General features: G+C 42.5%; 1 protein-coding gene across 1 annotated transcript in view; it reads right to left on the reverse strand.

The window, feature by feature from the left end:
- Positions 1-2,278: 2,278 nt before the first annotated feature.
- Positions 2,279-13,247, reverse strand: part of TMEM260 (transmembrane protein 260) — a 61,920-nt gene continuing 50,951 nt past the window's right edge. The window contains exons 13-16 of the mRNA XM_008139013.3: positions 11,931-12,107; positions 9,353-9,406; positions 7,756-7,846; positions 2,279-4,569 (exon numbers count right to left, since the gene is read on the reverse strand). Coding sequence (XP_008137235.2) covers positions 4,315-4,569; positions 7,756-7,846; positions 9,353-9,406; positions 11,931-12,107 — 577 coding nt within the window. The 3' untranslated portion in view covers positions 2,279-4,314. The remainder of the gene's footprint in view (positions 4,570-7,755; positions 7,847-9,352; positions 9,407-11,930; positions 12,108-13,247) is intronic.

The raw sequence follows: 13,247 nt of genomic DNA on the forward strand, positions 1-13,247 counted from the left end.
ATTATTAAATCTTAGATCTGGCTTATTTCTACTTATCTTTCATTCGACCTTATTTAACATTATCCTCATGTGATGACAGCTATGTACAAAAGGACGTGATATCGCTTGGGTGCTCTGTGAAGTTGGGTCACTGGGATGGGAATGTGGGGCAATTATTTGCCTGTGTGTTTTTTTAGCTGTATCTTGAAACTTTCTCAACCTTACCAACTTGACTTTTTCTAAAATCACGATACTTACATTACTGAAAAGCCTCGCCAGTATTACGTAGGATTGTGGAAAAGACCCAGATAACTGTGTATAGAAAGGTCAATAATTGTGGGTTTCATGGTTACAGTTTGGGAACTTCTACCCATTCTCCTCACCTTTCTGTTTTTTTCCTACATGACATAAGCTAATCTTCCCAGTACAATTTCCATCAAATATATGTTACATCGTTGAAAAGCAATCGGATTTTTTTCCCCAGAAAAATCCCTTTCTCAAGCTATAGTCCTACTCGTTTACTTTCCTATATCCAGGTAAGCACACTGCTCTTCCCAAGGCCTTTTTACACCATCCAGGCTGATCCAAACCAAACAGACCTTTCAACGGTACTGACAATGACGTCTTCATTGAATATGATCGCTGCTCAAAGCTTCAGCTCCCTGTTTGCTCTGTAATGCTGTGCCAAGATCCTGGCCTTTAGATGTTCCCAGAATCCCTGGAAACATTACTTATTTGTTTGTGAGTATAAGCCTCCACAACAAAATATGAGAATGAATAAAAGCAGTGTGATCTCTTATTGGGTGGGAATATTTTTCTTTACCTACCATACAACTTGGAACCAGTTAGAACAGAGTTTTAAGTAATAACCCACCTTGGTGCATTTGTAAAACACACCAGAATTAAAACAGAGGGAAAGGATTTGCTGTAACAGGTTCCATTCCTCCCTCCCCCCAATCTTTGGTATCAATTGTTTGCCTTAGTATTAAAAGTACTAACATTTGTAAATTCTGAGAAATACTGGTGGGAACTATGATTAAGAACTCACATTATTTAACTTTTAAAATATAAATTAAAAAAAACAACCACTCTTAATACTATCATTAAGGTATCAAACATACCCTGGCACTCAAAATGGGCTGTATTTAGTTATCATAAAGGCTAAACATCATGGTTCCATCACCAGAAAATACTAAGAATATGGACAGAAATAACACTTCCTACTTTCTATTTGAGGATTTCAAAAGAGTACACTAGTAATTGATTCCCTTCTATATTGGCTGCATTGTAATAGAACAAAAGCATTTTTTTTTTTTAAAAAATGGGTCCTTTAATAAGGAACCAAAGTCAACATGAAGAACCAAGCACAGCTCCCGTCAGCGGGAACAGGGCAGGGGAGGCGGTTTGTTGAACATGGGCCGAACAGCCCCTTCTCCACTCGCCCTGGTGTGTGCCAGCCCCGGGCCGGGCAGCAGGGCACAGCAGCATGTGGACAGGCAGACAGTTTTGCTGGCTCCCACTGGCTCCTCAGGCCAAAGTCCAGGCAGAAGTTGGCCTTGTGGGGTTCCTGTCGCCCTGCCAACCCCTGGCACTCCGGGGACACCGCTAGGAAAATGCTGGCCAAATCCGCATGAGAAGTCACCTCTTCACATTGTCTTCCACGTCGGGGGTTGGACCGAAGGAAACCCCTTCTGTCAGATGTTATGGTGCTTGTGCACCAGCCAAGGAAAAGTGAGAGAGAGAAAAAGAAAGCAACTTGTTTAACCTCATGCAACCGAGAGAAAGGATTCTCCAAGGTAGGTGATCTGGGAATGAGGCCCAACATGCCCAAATCTCAGCTCAGTTTGCTCTTTTTTCACTTACTGATGGTTTTCAAAAATTGAAAGAATTACGATCCTATCTACATTGGGCCATTATATCATTGCTTTCTCAAAGAGGGAGTGGTCCAAAGTCTGTTGGACAAATACAGAAAAATCTGCACACCATTTGACAATGGTCAATACACAAAGCACAGTCAGATATGTGTGTGTGTGTGTGTGTGTGTGTGTGTGTGTGTGTGTGTATGGCATATAGACAAATTGAAAAAGCAGATATGCTCAAAAAGGAAAATGTCTTCATTGGCCATTCTTAAGGCTCTAAGTAGGAAATACTACTTTTAATAAGGTTCCTTCAACACCACATATATGTGTAGATGCTCAAAGATTTACATCCATGTACATATAGATGTTCAGAAACAAACATGATCATCTCATGCAGGCAATCTTTTTTCTGAACCAATAAAGACAATGCATTTCTAGGGAACGTTTATATGATTTTTATTATACTTGATTTTAGAAAAGTGGAAATCATAATCTTACATAATTTCCTTCCAATGGGCAAACTTGGACAATTTGCCAAGGCTTCCTTAAATTTTCACACCACGCTGAACTCCAACAGGTTTTTGTTTTAAGGTAAACCAGGTTTTCGGTCCCTCCCTGTGGAGAAGTTACTTTCAAGTCAGTGAAAGTTCTTGGCCCATGATTAAAAGTCTTTGCCAATTAGTACTCAACAACTTCAATTCATTTTTTTCTGGTTCAAGATGAGTAGGAGCCTAATAAGGCTGTGATAAAAGGGCAAAAGGCACCGAGAGCCAAAAGCGGATTAATGAGCTCCTCCATTTATTTGTCTTCCTAACAGCTGAACTGTTACAACTATTGACACTCTTCAAAAGGTTCCGCTCTGAACCCTGTCCAGGCACTGCAGGCTCCAATGGACATCTTCAAATCCAGAGAATGGAGGGGCAAGAGCTTCCCCTGTGTGGTGCCAAAACCAACAAAGCCCCATGGATCAGGTAATGAAACTTCAGCTTTTCCCCCTTTGAGATTTATTTACTGGCAGCTGACAAGGGGCAAATTCAGCTCGAATTGTGCAGTCAAGGCCCTGTCAAGCTTTTAGAGGCACCCTTGTCTTGAAGCACCTTCATGACTGGCATTTCACTCAAAAGCCCTCGGCGCTGGTCCTTAACAGCTTATGACATCACAAAGGACACTCCAGACAGATGCCTACATGGCATCCTGCAGCATTTTAAAAGAGAATTAGTGGTTTTAATTATGGTCGTAGTATGAAAGGGAACCATGCAAGCTCCACGGGAGACCTTTGATCAGACCCTTTTGCTAGTACAATGCCACGGAACTGTGACTATTCCTGGTAAGGGGCCTTTTCTTGCTGAATGACTCACCAGTGATCTTTGAATGCAGACAAGCTTCTAGCCCTCCCTCTTCATTAGTGAGCATTTCTATACAGGGGCCTATATAGTGCTCGGAGTCTCGGAGCTATACAATCGGGGGGAAAAGAATCCCTACGGATTCGGGCCTCTACTTAGGAAGTGCTGAAGGACTCTGAGTGACTTTATTCATTAAAACAGGTTGCTATTAATTAACTGTCATAATAAAATAAAGAACTATTATTTGCATTTCTTACTATGTTCTCTTTAGTAATATGTATAAAAGATGCTTGTAACAGAAATGAATTTATCGAACCATTTCCCCATCCTCCCCCTTGAATCTCCGCCTTTTTTTTTTTTTTTTTCTTTTTGCATTTTGGCAGCAGGAGCCTACTAATTATTGGGCCCAGATTTATGAGCACAAACAGAAGCAAAACATAAATATAAAATTAATTAAGGAATTAAAAAATTCTTTTTACTGACCAACCAGTTTACACGACTGAAAAAAAGCAAACAATGAATTAACTTTACTTTTCAGTGGTTTCAGAGAATTGCCTAAGACAATAAAACCCCAACTTTTTTCAAAATATCATAGGTTGGTGTTTAGCTTGAAACAGGAGATTATGTAACAACCACAGCTAATAAAAAATAAAAGAATTCTGACTTGCAGCATAACAAGATTCACTCTTTTTTTTTTTTTTTTTTAAGCCACTTTTGGGAAACAGAAAATGTCTTTGGTATGGTATTAATGTTTGAAGAATTTAACCTTCAAAACTGATCCCAATAAGCAGGGCCCTTAAAAGATTCACAGTCAATATTTTAAGTATATGGATAGAGTCCATTCTCTTTTAGAATCTAATGGAGCAACATCATTAGGTGAAAGGTTGTGGAAGTGGGAAGGATGTCCGGAAGATTCTCCCTGAAATGCTAACTTGGGGACAGGGGATAAACAGATTTTGCATAAACAGCATAATTCAGTCACAACCACCCTACCCCCAACCCCCCAATTACTTCTATCTGGGAAGTGACTTAAGTCTCCAATTTTTTTACAGTTTCTTTTCTCTGAAGGAAAAGTTTTGGACCTCAAAATTTTGGAAGCAGGATGACAAGCAGGTTTCCCACATTTTGCTGTCTCAGGCATTTTTCCTGTTTCTCAGACTCTGCAGTTCTTTTCTTAGGTGCTGCAGAGCGGCTGAAATATCAGCCAGCTGCGGGTCATTCTGCGCTCTCTGGGTGTAGAGGCGGAAATGTCTGATGGTTTCCGATAACAAGACTTCGGGGTCTGTGCCTCCTTCCCGAAGGTGCAGCATCCGCTCGCAGGCGATGGCATAGTTCTTGTGCCAATTCACTGGGTGTTCCTTTTGTAAATAGACAATCTCCTTATAAAGCTGGAAGACAGCAAAAATGATGGTATTTCTCTTATCCCTTTACTTTTTTCCCCAAAACACCAGAAAACACAGAGGAATTAATAACACAAGAAAAAAAAATCCAAGCAGCCTGCGGTAGAAATCTAATCGTTGCCAGGCCATGCAGAAAATGCAAGGATGCTACTGTAATTACTGCAGTGGCAGGAGGCAAATGTGCTTCGTCTAAAACTGCTTCTGGGGTTTTTCAGATGTTGCAGAGGGAACCGAGGACACACTGCGTCAGGACAAATGCTCTTCCCGCAGAAAGATGTTCCGGGAAAGAGATTTAGTTCTAATTCATGGAAAGCTATTTACTCACTAGGCAGAAAGGTTGAAACTCTAAATTTAGCTGTTGGAGAAAAAAAACAGCTTTCTTTAGAAAACTGCATGGGAAAAGAACTTGAAGGAATTTAAATTTTGTCCCGCATTTTTACATAAATTTCTCTGTACATTTAAAACAACAATAATAACAATAGCAATATTAAAACAAACCCAGCATCAAACAGGCCAAGCATAATAGACTTTAAGAGATATCTTTAGAGTGAAACATTAAAAATCTTCCTAGTATCCTATAATTACAATTTTGATAGTGAAAACGTTGCCCACAGGAATTAGAAATTTTATTTCTCAACACCAGAGGTAGTATTAATTAAAAAGAGCTGGAATTTTTTTTTTTTTGATACAGTTTTCTGGTGGAAAAACATGAAAATTTAACAAAAGTAGATATATATCTGCAAAATGAAAGATTACACTTGTTGCATGGGAATTTCGGCCTTCCTGGGATTGTCAAGTTGGAGTGGGATCCATAGGAACTTGAGTTTCCAGTAGACTCCATGAGAGCACAGAACAGCAACGATGTTTTCTCTAGGGACAAGTGCTTTCTGAATTACGACTGTATTCATCATAGCACTCACTTGAAAGGAACCCAATATATTATCTATTTCCCCAATGCCTACTCCAGAGCAGACAAATGCATTTTTAATTTATTTTTAAATAGCGTCCACATGGAAAGTTCCACAATCCATGCGTGATATGCCATTTTGACATTTTATAATGTTCAGTGTTTAAGTTGCTTTTTAAAGCAATGTTCCCCTAAATTTCCTTCACTTCACAAAACAGGAACGTCATCCCACACTTTCATGAATATACTTTCAAATACACCAAAGCTAGGTAGGAAGTTAACCCCCCACTCTTTTTTTTACATTTAAATTAAAATTGTCTAATTTATTGATTTGAGAGAGATTTGTTGTTCCACTTATTTATAAATTCACTAGAGGCTTGGTGCACAAAATTCATGCACTTGGGGGAGTGGTCCCCCAGCCAGGCTGTGCTCTGTCACAGTGTGGGAGCCCTACTATCAATCACCCCAAAGAGGTAGGCCCCGCCCACCCATCCAGGACTCCTTGATGGATTGCCTCAAAGAGGTAGGCCGGAGCTGGGGGTCCCACTTCCAGGCAGGCCTCGCCGTGCAGGGAGGAGGGGGGACCCCTAGGCAGGCCTTGCTGCGTGGAGCCAGGGGACCCGCCTCCTCCCTGCTCCACGCTTGGAGCTGGGAGGAGGCGGGACTCCCAGGTAGGCTCTGAGCCGTGCATGCAGCATCAAGCCCAGCCCTGGCCACCTGTGCGTGCCTGCTGTGCACCCAGCCATCTTGTGATGGCGTGAGGGCATCACTGTGTGACAACCACTAAGGCTTTTATTAGTAAGGGCTGGTTGATTCTTGTATGTGCTGTGACTACAAATCAACCCGCAACCTTGGTGTATCGGGACAACTCTAACCAACTGAGCTACCCGGCCAGGGCCAGCCCTCCACCCTTTCACTCGCTTGGCAATGTTTTCTACCTTTCCCCTGTAGACTTTTTCCTCTTCCTATTTCTCTTTCTGAGCCTCCTTCTGATGAGGGACAAGTGGAAAGGGCGGGGCACACTCCCCAGCACAGAGCAAGCGCTCAGGAACAGTTCCTGTTCTTTATATTGATCAAGTTTTCAAAATTCTACTAAGACCCTTAGTGTGGTTGAGTCCCAGCGTTTGTTTGGCTTCCTGGGACCACAGAAGACTAAGCTATGCTCTTCCCCTTCATCTTTCTCATGAAATCTCCAACAGCCATGGCCCTGTCGTTTCAAGTGTTGCAGGGTCATGACTCCTGCAATAGAGGGTGATCTGTCAGAACTTCTTTTCTAAATAAAGTTAATTTCCCATTACTGTGGTAACAAATCACCACAATATAGTGGCATAAAACAATATGAATTTATTATTTTATACTTCTGGAGGTCAAAAGTCATAAAATCAAGGGTACTGTAAAATCAGCAGGCTCTAGAATCCGTTTCTTGCTTTTTCCAGCTTCCAGAGGCTGCCTGTACTCCCTAATTGTGGTCCCTTCCTCATCTCCCAGGCCACCCGTATAGCATCTTCAGATCTTCCTCTTTGACCTGTCTCCTTCCCAGACTCTGACTCTCCCGCCTCCCTCTTCTTAAGGACCCTTGTGAGGACACTGGGCCCACCTGGATATGATCCAGGATAATTTCCCCACCTCAGGATCCTTAACCACCTCTGCCACATCCCCGCCACCATGTAAGGTCACAGGTTCTGGAGATTAAGACCTGGACATCATTAGGGGGACCATTATTTTGCCAATGACAGCCATTTACTTTAGATATTATTTGTGATACATTAGTATTTTTCCATTTATACTGCTTTATAATGGTAAATAAAGCTGGAAACTAAAAAGTAAAAATTCTGTGACACACCCTCTCTCCATCCCAACTCCAACCCTCCCACCAAATCCTATATAATAAAAGGGCAATATGCAAATTGACCGAACGGCAGAACAACTGGTTGCTATAACGCACACTGACCACCAGGGGGCAGCTCCTGCATTGAGCATCTGCCCTCTGTTGGTCAGTGCGCTCTGACAGGGGGAGTGCCGCTCAGCCAAAAGCCGGGCTGACAGCTGGAAAGTGCAGCGGTGGTGGCAGGAGACTCTCCTGCCTCTGCAGCAGGGCTAGGATGGCTTAGGCCTGCTGCAGAGGCCAATTGATGGCTTAGGCCTGCTCCCCATGGGCTCCCGGACTGCGAGAGGGCACAGGCCAGGCTGAGGGACCCCTCCCCCGAGTGCACGAATTTCGTGCACCGGGCCTCTAGTATACTGATATATGTAGAAGTATACCATACGTCATATGCGTGAGTGTAGAGTTGAGCTTTCACATTTGAAGGCACATTCACAGTTTCTGCCAGGTTAAAAATGAAGAACGGTGTTTTCATCCTGGAAGGGTGGGGGAAAACACTTCATTAAAATCATGTTGTCAATTTCAAATTTATCTGCCAGACTTTTCCACTGATAAAGAACATACAAAACCCTTTATTGCATCATTTTTACTTCTCTCAGATTCAAACGTTTACTCTGAACCAACAGTAACCCCTTCTTCCCCCAACTGCCAAGACACTGCTTTCACACTGATTGCCAGATCTTTTAGAAAAAAGCTAAGTTCTTCATCACTATTATGCATCATTTCCCCTCCAGATGTGCACTGTTGTTATGCAAGAGAAGCGGGGAGTGTGGGACTTGCTGAGTTCGGTGCCCATCGCAATGGCTCAGGCCATGTGTGACCAGCACCTCAAAGGTGGCTGCACTCTTTGACCACGCGAACTCATCCAAATTGTATTCAGCACACCAATTAAATCAACACCCACCAGAATAATAACCTGCTTTCTTCTTTTATGTGACTGCTCCCCCAGCTTTCCCGCACTCAATCATAGGGAAGAATTGTGCAAACATATGGTTAATCTTTGTTCAGTTCTTCAGAGCAAAGTATTTGTCTCTATAACTAGGCTGATAACTTGAAATATGCCGTTTTCTGACATTTTCATAAACACTATTGCATAAACTATAGTATGTCTATTTTTATAATTGTTAATTTGGAACTGGATTTCTTGATACTTTTTTTTAAAACTTCTTTAAACTTATAAGTAAACCCTTTATACACCATAAGTCAAGCCTCAGTGCAAAGCACAGTCCCTGGCCCGGAGTGGGCTTCTTCCTTTGCAGCAGGAAGTACGTCCTATGTATGTGGGACCCCCATCTGTATCATTTAGAACTTTTCCATTAATATTTAGGCCAAAGTCTGTTAGCATTAGGTACTTTGAATTATTTTTAAGTGACAGGAACCAAGAGAATCAATAGAATCATCATGAAGCGTTCCATACAGGAACAACAGAAATGTATAGCATCAAGTACATTCATATTCAGATCTTTTAACATATCTGATTGCTCCACAGTCTGAGCAGATTGAGGGTAGGAACTATGTTGTATTCACGTGTGCAGTCTCTGTGCCTGGCACAATGCCTGGCCTCTAGGAAGTATGCAATATGTGCCTAAGTAATTAACTAGAACCTTACATGTGGGCACGGTCATTATCAACTTCTCCTCAATCACACTCACTCTGGCTTAGCTGAGGTGGGAGAGGACAGGAGTGGTGCAGGTCTGAGTCAGACCCAGCACTAGCAGCTAAGTGGCCTTGGACAAGCACCCTCTCCATCTCCAGTGTGGTCTTTTGTAAAATGGAGATAATAACTTTCAGATAGGTTGTTGTGAGGATGAAATGAGGTTACTCGTCATAATGACTAGTACAATGCCTCAAACAAAATGACTGCCCATAAATGTCATTTTTATCATCACCACCCACCCCTGTTTCCTCAATGAAAAGTGCCACAGGCTACTTCTCTGCCATGTTAACAATGAGCCACAAACACAGACATGCAGATTAGTCACCTTGCTTGCCACATCTCCTCATTGGCCACAGATTCCCAAGAAGATGGGTCAAACCTGTAGTTACAAGAAAACAGTAACATTTTTCTGCCAACCACATTTATTGCTATGGATATGTAATCTATATATATAAAAGCCTAAGCGACCATAGCATCTGAACGGACAATCAAACAGGCTGCGTGGGGTGACCAGGCCAGCAGGGGGGTTTGTGAGGGGCGACCAAACGACCGAGCAGCAGGCTTGCATGGGGCGACCAGGCTGGCAGGGGGGTTAGTGAGGGGTGACCAAATGACTGAGCAGCAGGCTGTGTGGGGCAACCAGGCTGGCAGGGGGGTTCATGAGGGGCGACCAAACGACCAAGCAGCAGGCTGCATGGGGCAACCAGGCCGTGGGGGGGGGGGGCAGCGAGGGGCAACCAAATGACTGAGCAACAGGCTGCATGGGGCGACATGGCCAGCAGGGGGGTTAGTGACTGATGACCAAATGACCGAACAGGTGGGGCAGTTGGTGGTGACCAGGCCAGCAGGGGGGGCAATTAGGGGCAGGCAGGCAGGCAGGTGAGCAGTTAGGAGCCAGTGGTCCTGGATTGTGAGAGAGATGTCTGGCAGCTGGACATCCCCCAAGGGGTCATGGATTGGAGAGGGTGCAGGCTGGGCTGAGGGGACTCCCCCCCCCCCCCCCCCCCATGCACGAATTTCGTGCACCGGGCCTCTAGTCTTTTATAATCTTCCAAGGCAAATGAAATAGACTGGATCTTGCCCTGGATGGGTTTGCTCAGTGGTTTAGAGTATTGGCCTGTGGCCCAAAGGGTCGCAGGTTGAATTCCCAGTCAAGGGCGTGTATCTTGGTTTCAGCTTTGCACCCCACCCCCAATAGGGGCTCATGCAGGAGGAAATCAGTTGGTGTCTCTCTCACATCAATATTTCTCTCTCTCCCCTCCTCCTCCCTCCCTTTCACTCTCTAAAAAATCAGTGGAAAAAATATCCTCGGGGGAGGATAAAAAAATATAGACTGGATCTTGATGTACCAATTGAGACTGAAATAAAAAACTTATTCTAGAAAAGGTGGATTGTTAGCAATTTGAAGTTTTGGTAAATGTGTTCTTAGTTTGCATAATGAGCCCCAGTGCCTCATGGGAGCAAACAAAGGATTGGTGGAAAGAGGCTGGAGGCATTTAGGGAGCCAGCTGTTCTAAGAACTGTCACTGTCAGGCAAAGGGGCAGGGCTGAGGCCTCAGTCACTCCATGAACACAGCTAAGAGCCAAGGAGCTGGGAAGCAAGGGGACAGGCCTGAAGAGAAGGGACTCCTGGCTTTGCCACATCACTGCTGGAGCTGATGCTGCTCAAGGAACACTGGCTAAACTATTTACTGATTTTCTTTCTTTCTCTTAATTAAACGTTCTCTTATGTATCCATTTTGACTGAACGGAGATGAGTTATGTTGTGTCCTTGTACTGTCATCAGCTGTTTACAGAAGAGGTTATTTTCTATCTTCTCCCCACGTGGTCTCAGAGCGCTCTGATGTAGACCTACCTACCCATCTCTGGTTGGTGCATAGCAATGTGGTCCATTTGCTCCGTTTGATTAAAAAATCCTTTAGAGCATTTTTCATATGATCTTGCCTGTTGTCCTTGAATTATAAGCAATAATTATCTAATCTTTAAATAATTCATATTTTAAACATAGGCAATGGAGGCACCTTTCTTTAGATGGTGACTCAGTTTCCAAATGGGAGAAAGTTGCTTCAAGGAAGAGTAGGCATGCCCAAGATAGCATTAACCAGGCTGATGACAAACAATTGTGAAGAAAATTTCAAGGCCCAGTCTTCCCTATAGAGAAGTTAGCTGCCACTCTAGAAGAAAGAAAAATATGACAAGTGTATGATGTAGAAACTATCACATGCTACAGAGTGACTTTCTTTTTGTTAATCCTCACCCAAGGATATTTTTCCCATATTTTTTTAGAGAGAGTGGAAGGGAAGGAGGGAGGAAGGGATGGAGGGAGGGATGGAGAGAGAGAAAGAGAGACAGACAGAGAGACAGAGACAGAGAGAGAGAGAGAGACAGAGAGAGACATTAATGTGAGAAAGACACATCAATTGGTTGCCTCTCGCACCCACCCCGGCCAGGACTAGGAATTGAACCTGCAAGCCAGGTACATGCCCTTGACTGGGAATGGAACCCACAACCCGAGACGGCCAACTCTATAACCATTGAGCAACACTGGCTAGGGCCCAGAGTGGCTTTTAAAGCTCAGCCGTAGTTAATGAATCTCTTCCACCTTAAGGATATGAGATACAGGCTGGCAGACAATATGCATTACAGGAGTTTCATGCATCTAACTACTATGTCAACTCAACCACAACCTCCCTTTCCCTTCCATTGTCCCATTGTTCTTCAAACATGAGGACAAGAAATACATGTTCTCTTTCTCTATTATGATACTCTGTGGGCAGCAAATGACTATTTTAATAACTAATAAAAATAGAAAGTATCCAAAAAATTTAAAGTCATCTCAAAACAGTGTTTTTTTAGGCACACAAATTGCTATACTCCGATAAAAAATATTAATCTATTCGTACCGTCCATATTCTTCAGTCCAGTTATAGATATTTCTTGTAAGTTTAATCCACTCCTCAGGGTTGAATACTATCTCTGAAGGAACCAATTTGTCACAAGAGCCCCATGGCCAAAGTGAATAGTTCTTTTGCCAGGTTGGGTCACCTTCATGAATTCCTATGCAAACAAAAGTTTCTTTTCTATAGAAAACAGAAAAAAATATGTGATATATTTTTACCTTAAAGTTCTAAATGTTAAATAAATGTAACTCATGATGGGTCATTTTTGACTCCTTAAACCTTAGTCACCAATAAGCCAGTTGCAACCATTTCAGTTTATTTACATCTTTCCCAAACAGATTGTTGGAAATTTACATTAGTGTGAAAAAAGCTTTGGGGGGCTGGGGAGAAGTAAACAGACATAAGTGATAAAACCTATCTGTTTGTAACATTATAAGAAACCACCTGTGGGGCAAAAACATTCATAACATCAGAATTCTAAAAGAAGAGAAAAATGTTTAAAAAATAATGTCTGTCAGCTCCCAAATTTTGGAAAAGACACACCTTACTGATTCAAGAAACTCAATGAACCCCAAAAAAGTTAAATTCAAAGAAATCCATGGCCACGTACACCATACTCAAACTCCTGAAAAGTAAAGACAAATAATCTTGAAAGCAGACACGGCAAACAACACATTTCATCACACAAGGAAGCAATGATTTGAATGACTCTGGATTTCTCAACAGAAACTATGTAGGTCAAAAGTATGTAAAATAACATTTTTAAAGTGCTGGTGGCCCAGCTGGTGTGGCACAGTGGTTGAGCATTAACCTATGAACCAGGAAATCATGGTTTGATTCTCGGTCAGGGCACATGCCCCAATTATGGGCTCAATCCCCAGTAGGAGGCATGCAGGAGGCAACCGATCAATGATTATCTGTCATCACTGATGTTTCTCTCTCTCTCTCCTCTCTCCCTCTCTCTCTCTCTCTCTCCCTGCCTCTCTGAAATCAATAAAAAATGAAGTGCTGGGGGTGGGGGGAGAAGAATTATCAACCCATTATTCCATATCTAGAAATATACACCAGAAATAAAGGTGAAATACATTTTCAGATAAAGGAAAACTAAGAAAATTCACTGCATAATAGTCTTGTTGTAAAATAAATGTTAAAGGAATATCTTCAGATGCGAGAGCAATAATACAAGAGGGAAACTTGGAATATCAGGAATGAAGGGAGAGCAACAGAACTGGTAAATATATGTATTAATATTTTAGACAATTTTTCATCTTAAATTTTAAATATTTATGTCCTAGAGGCCCGATGCATGAAATTCATGCA

Source organism: Eptesicus fuscus, chromosome 5, assembly GCF_027574615.1.
Source record: "Eptesicus fuscus isolate TK198812 chromosome 5, DD_ASM_mEF_20220401, whole genome shotgun sequence".
Taxonomy (NCBI): Eukaryota; Metazoa; Chordata; class Mammalia; order Chiroptera; family Vespertilionidae; genus Eptesicus; species Eptesicus fuscus.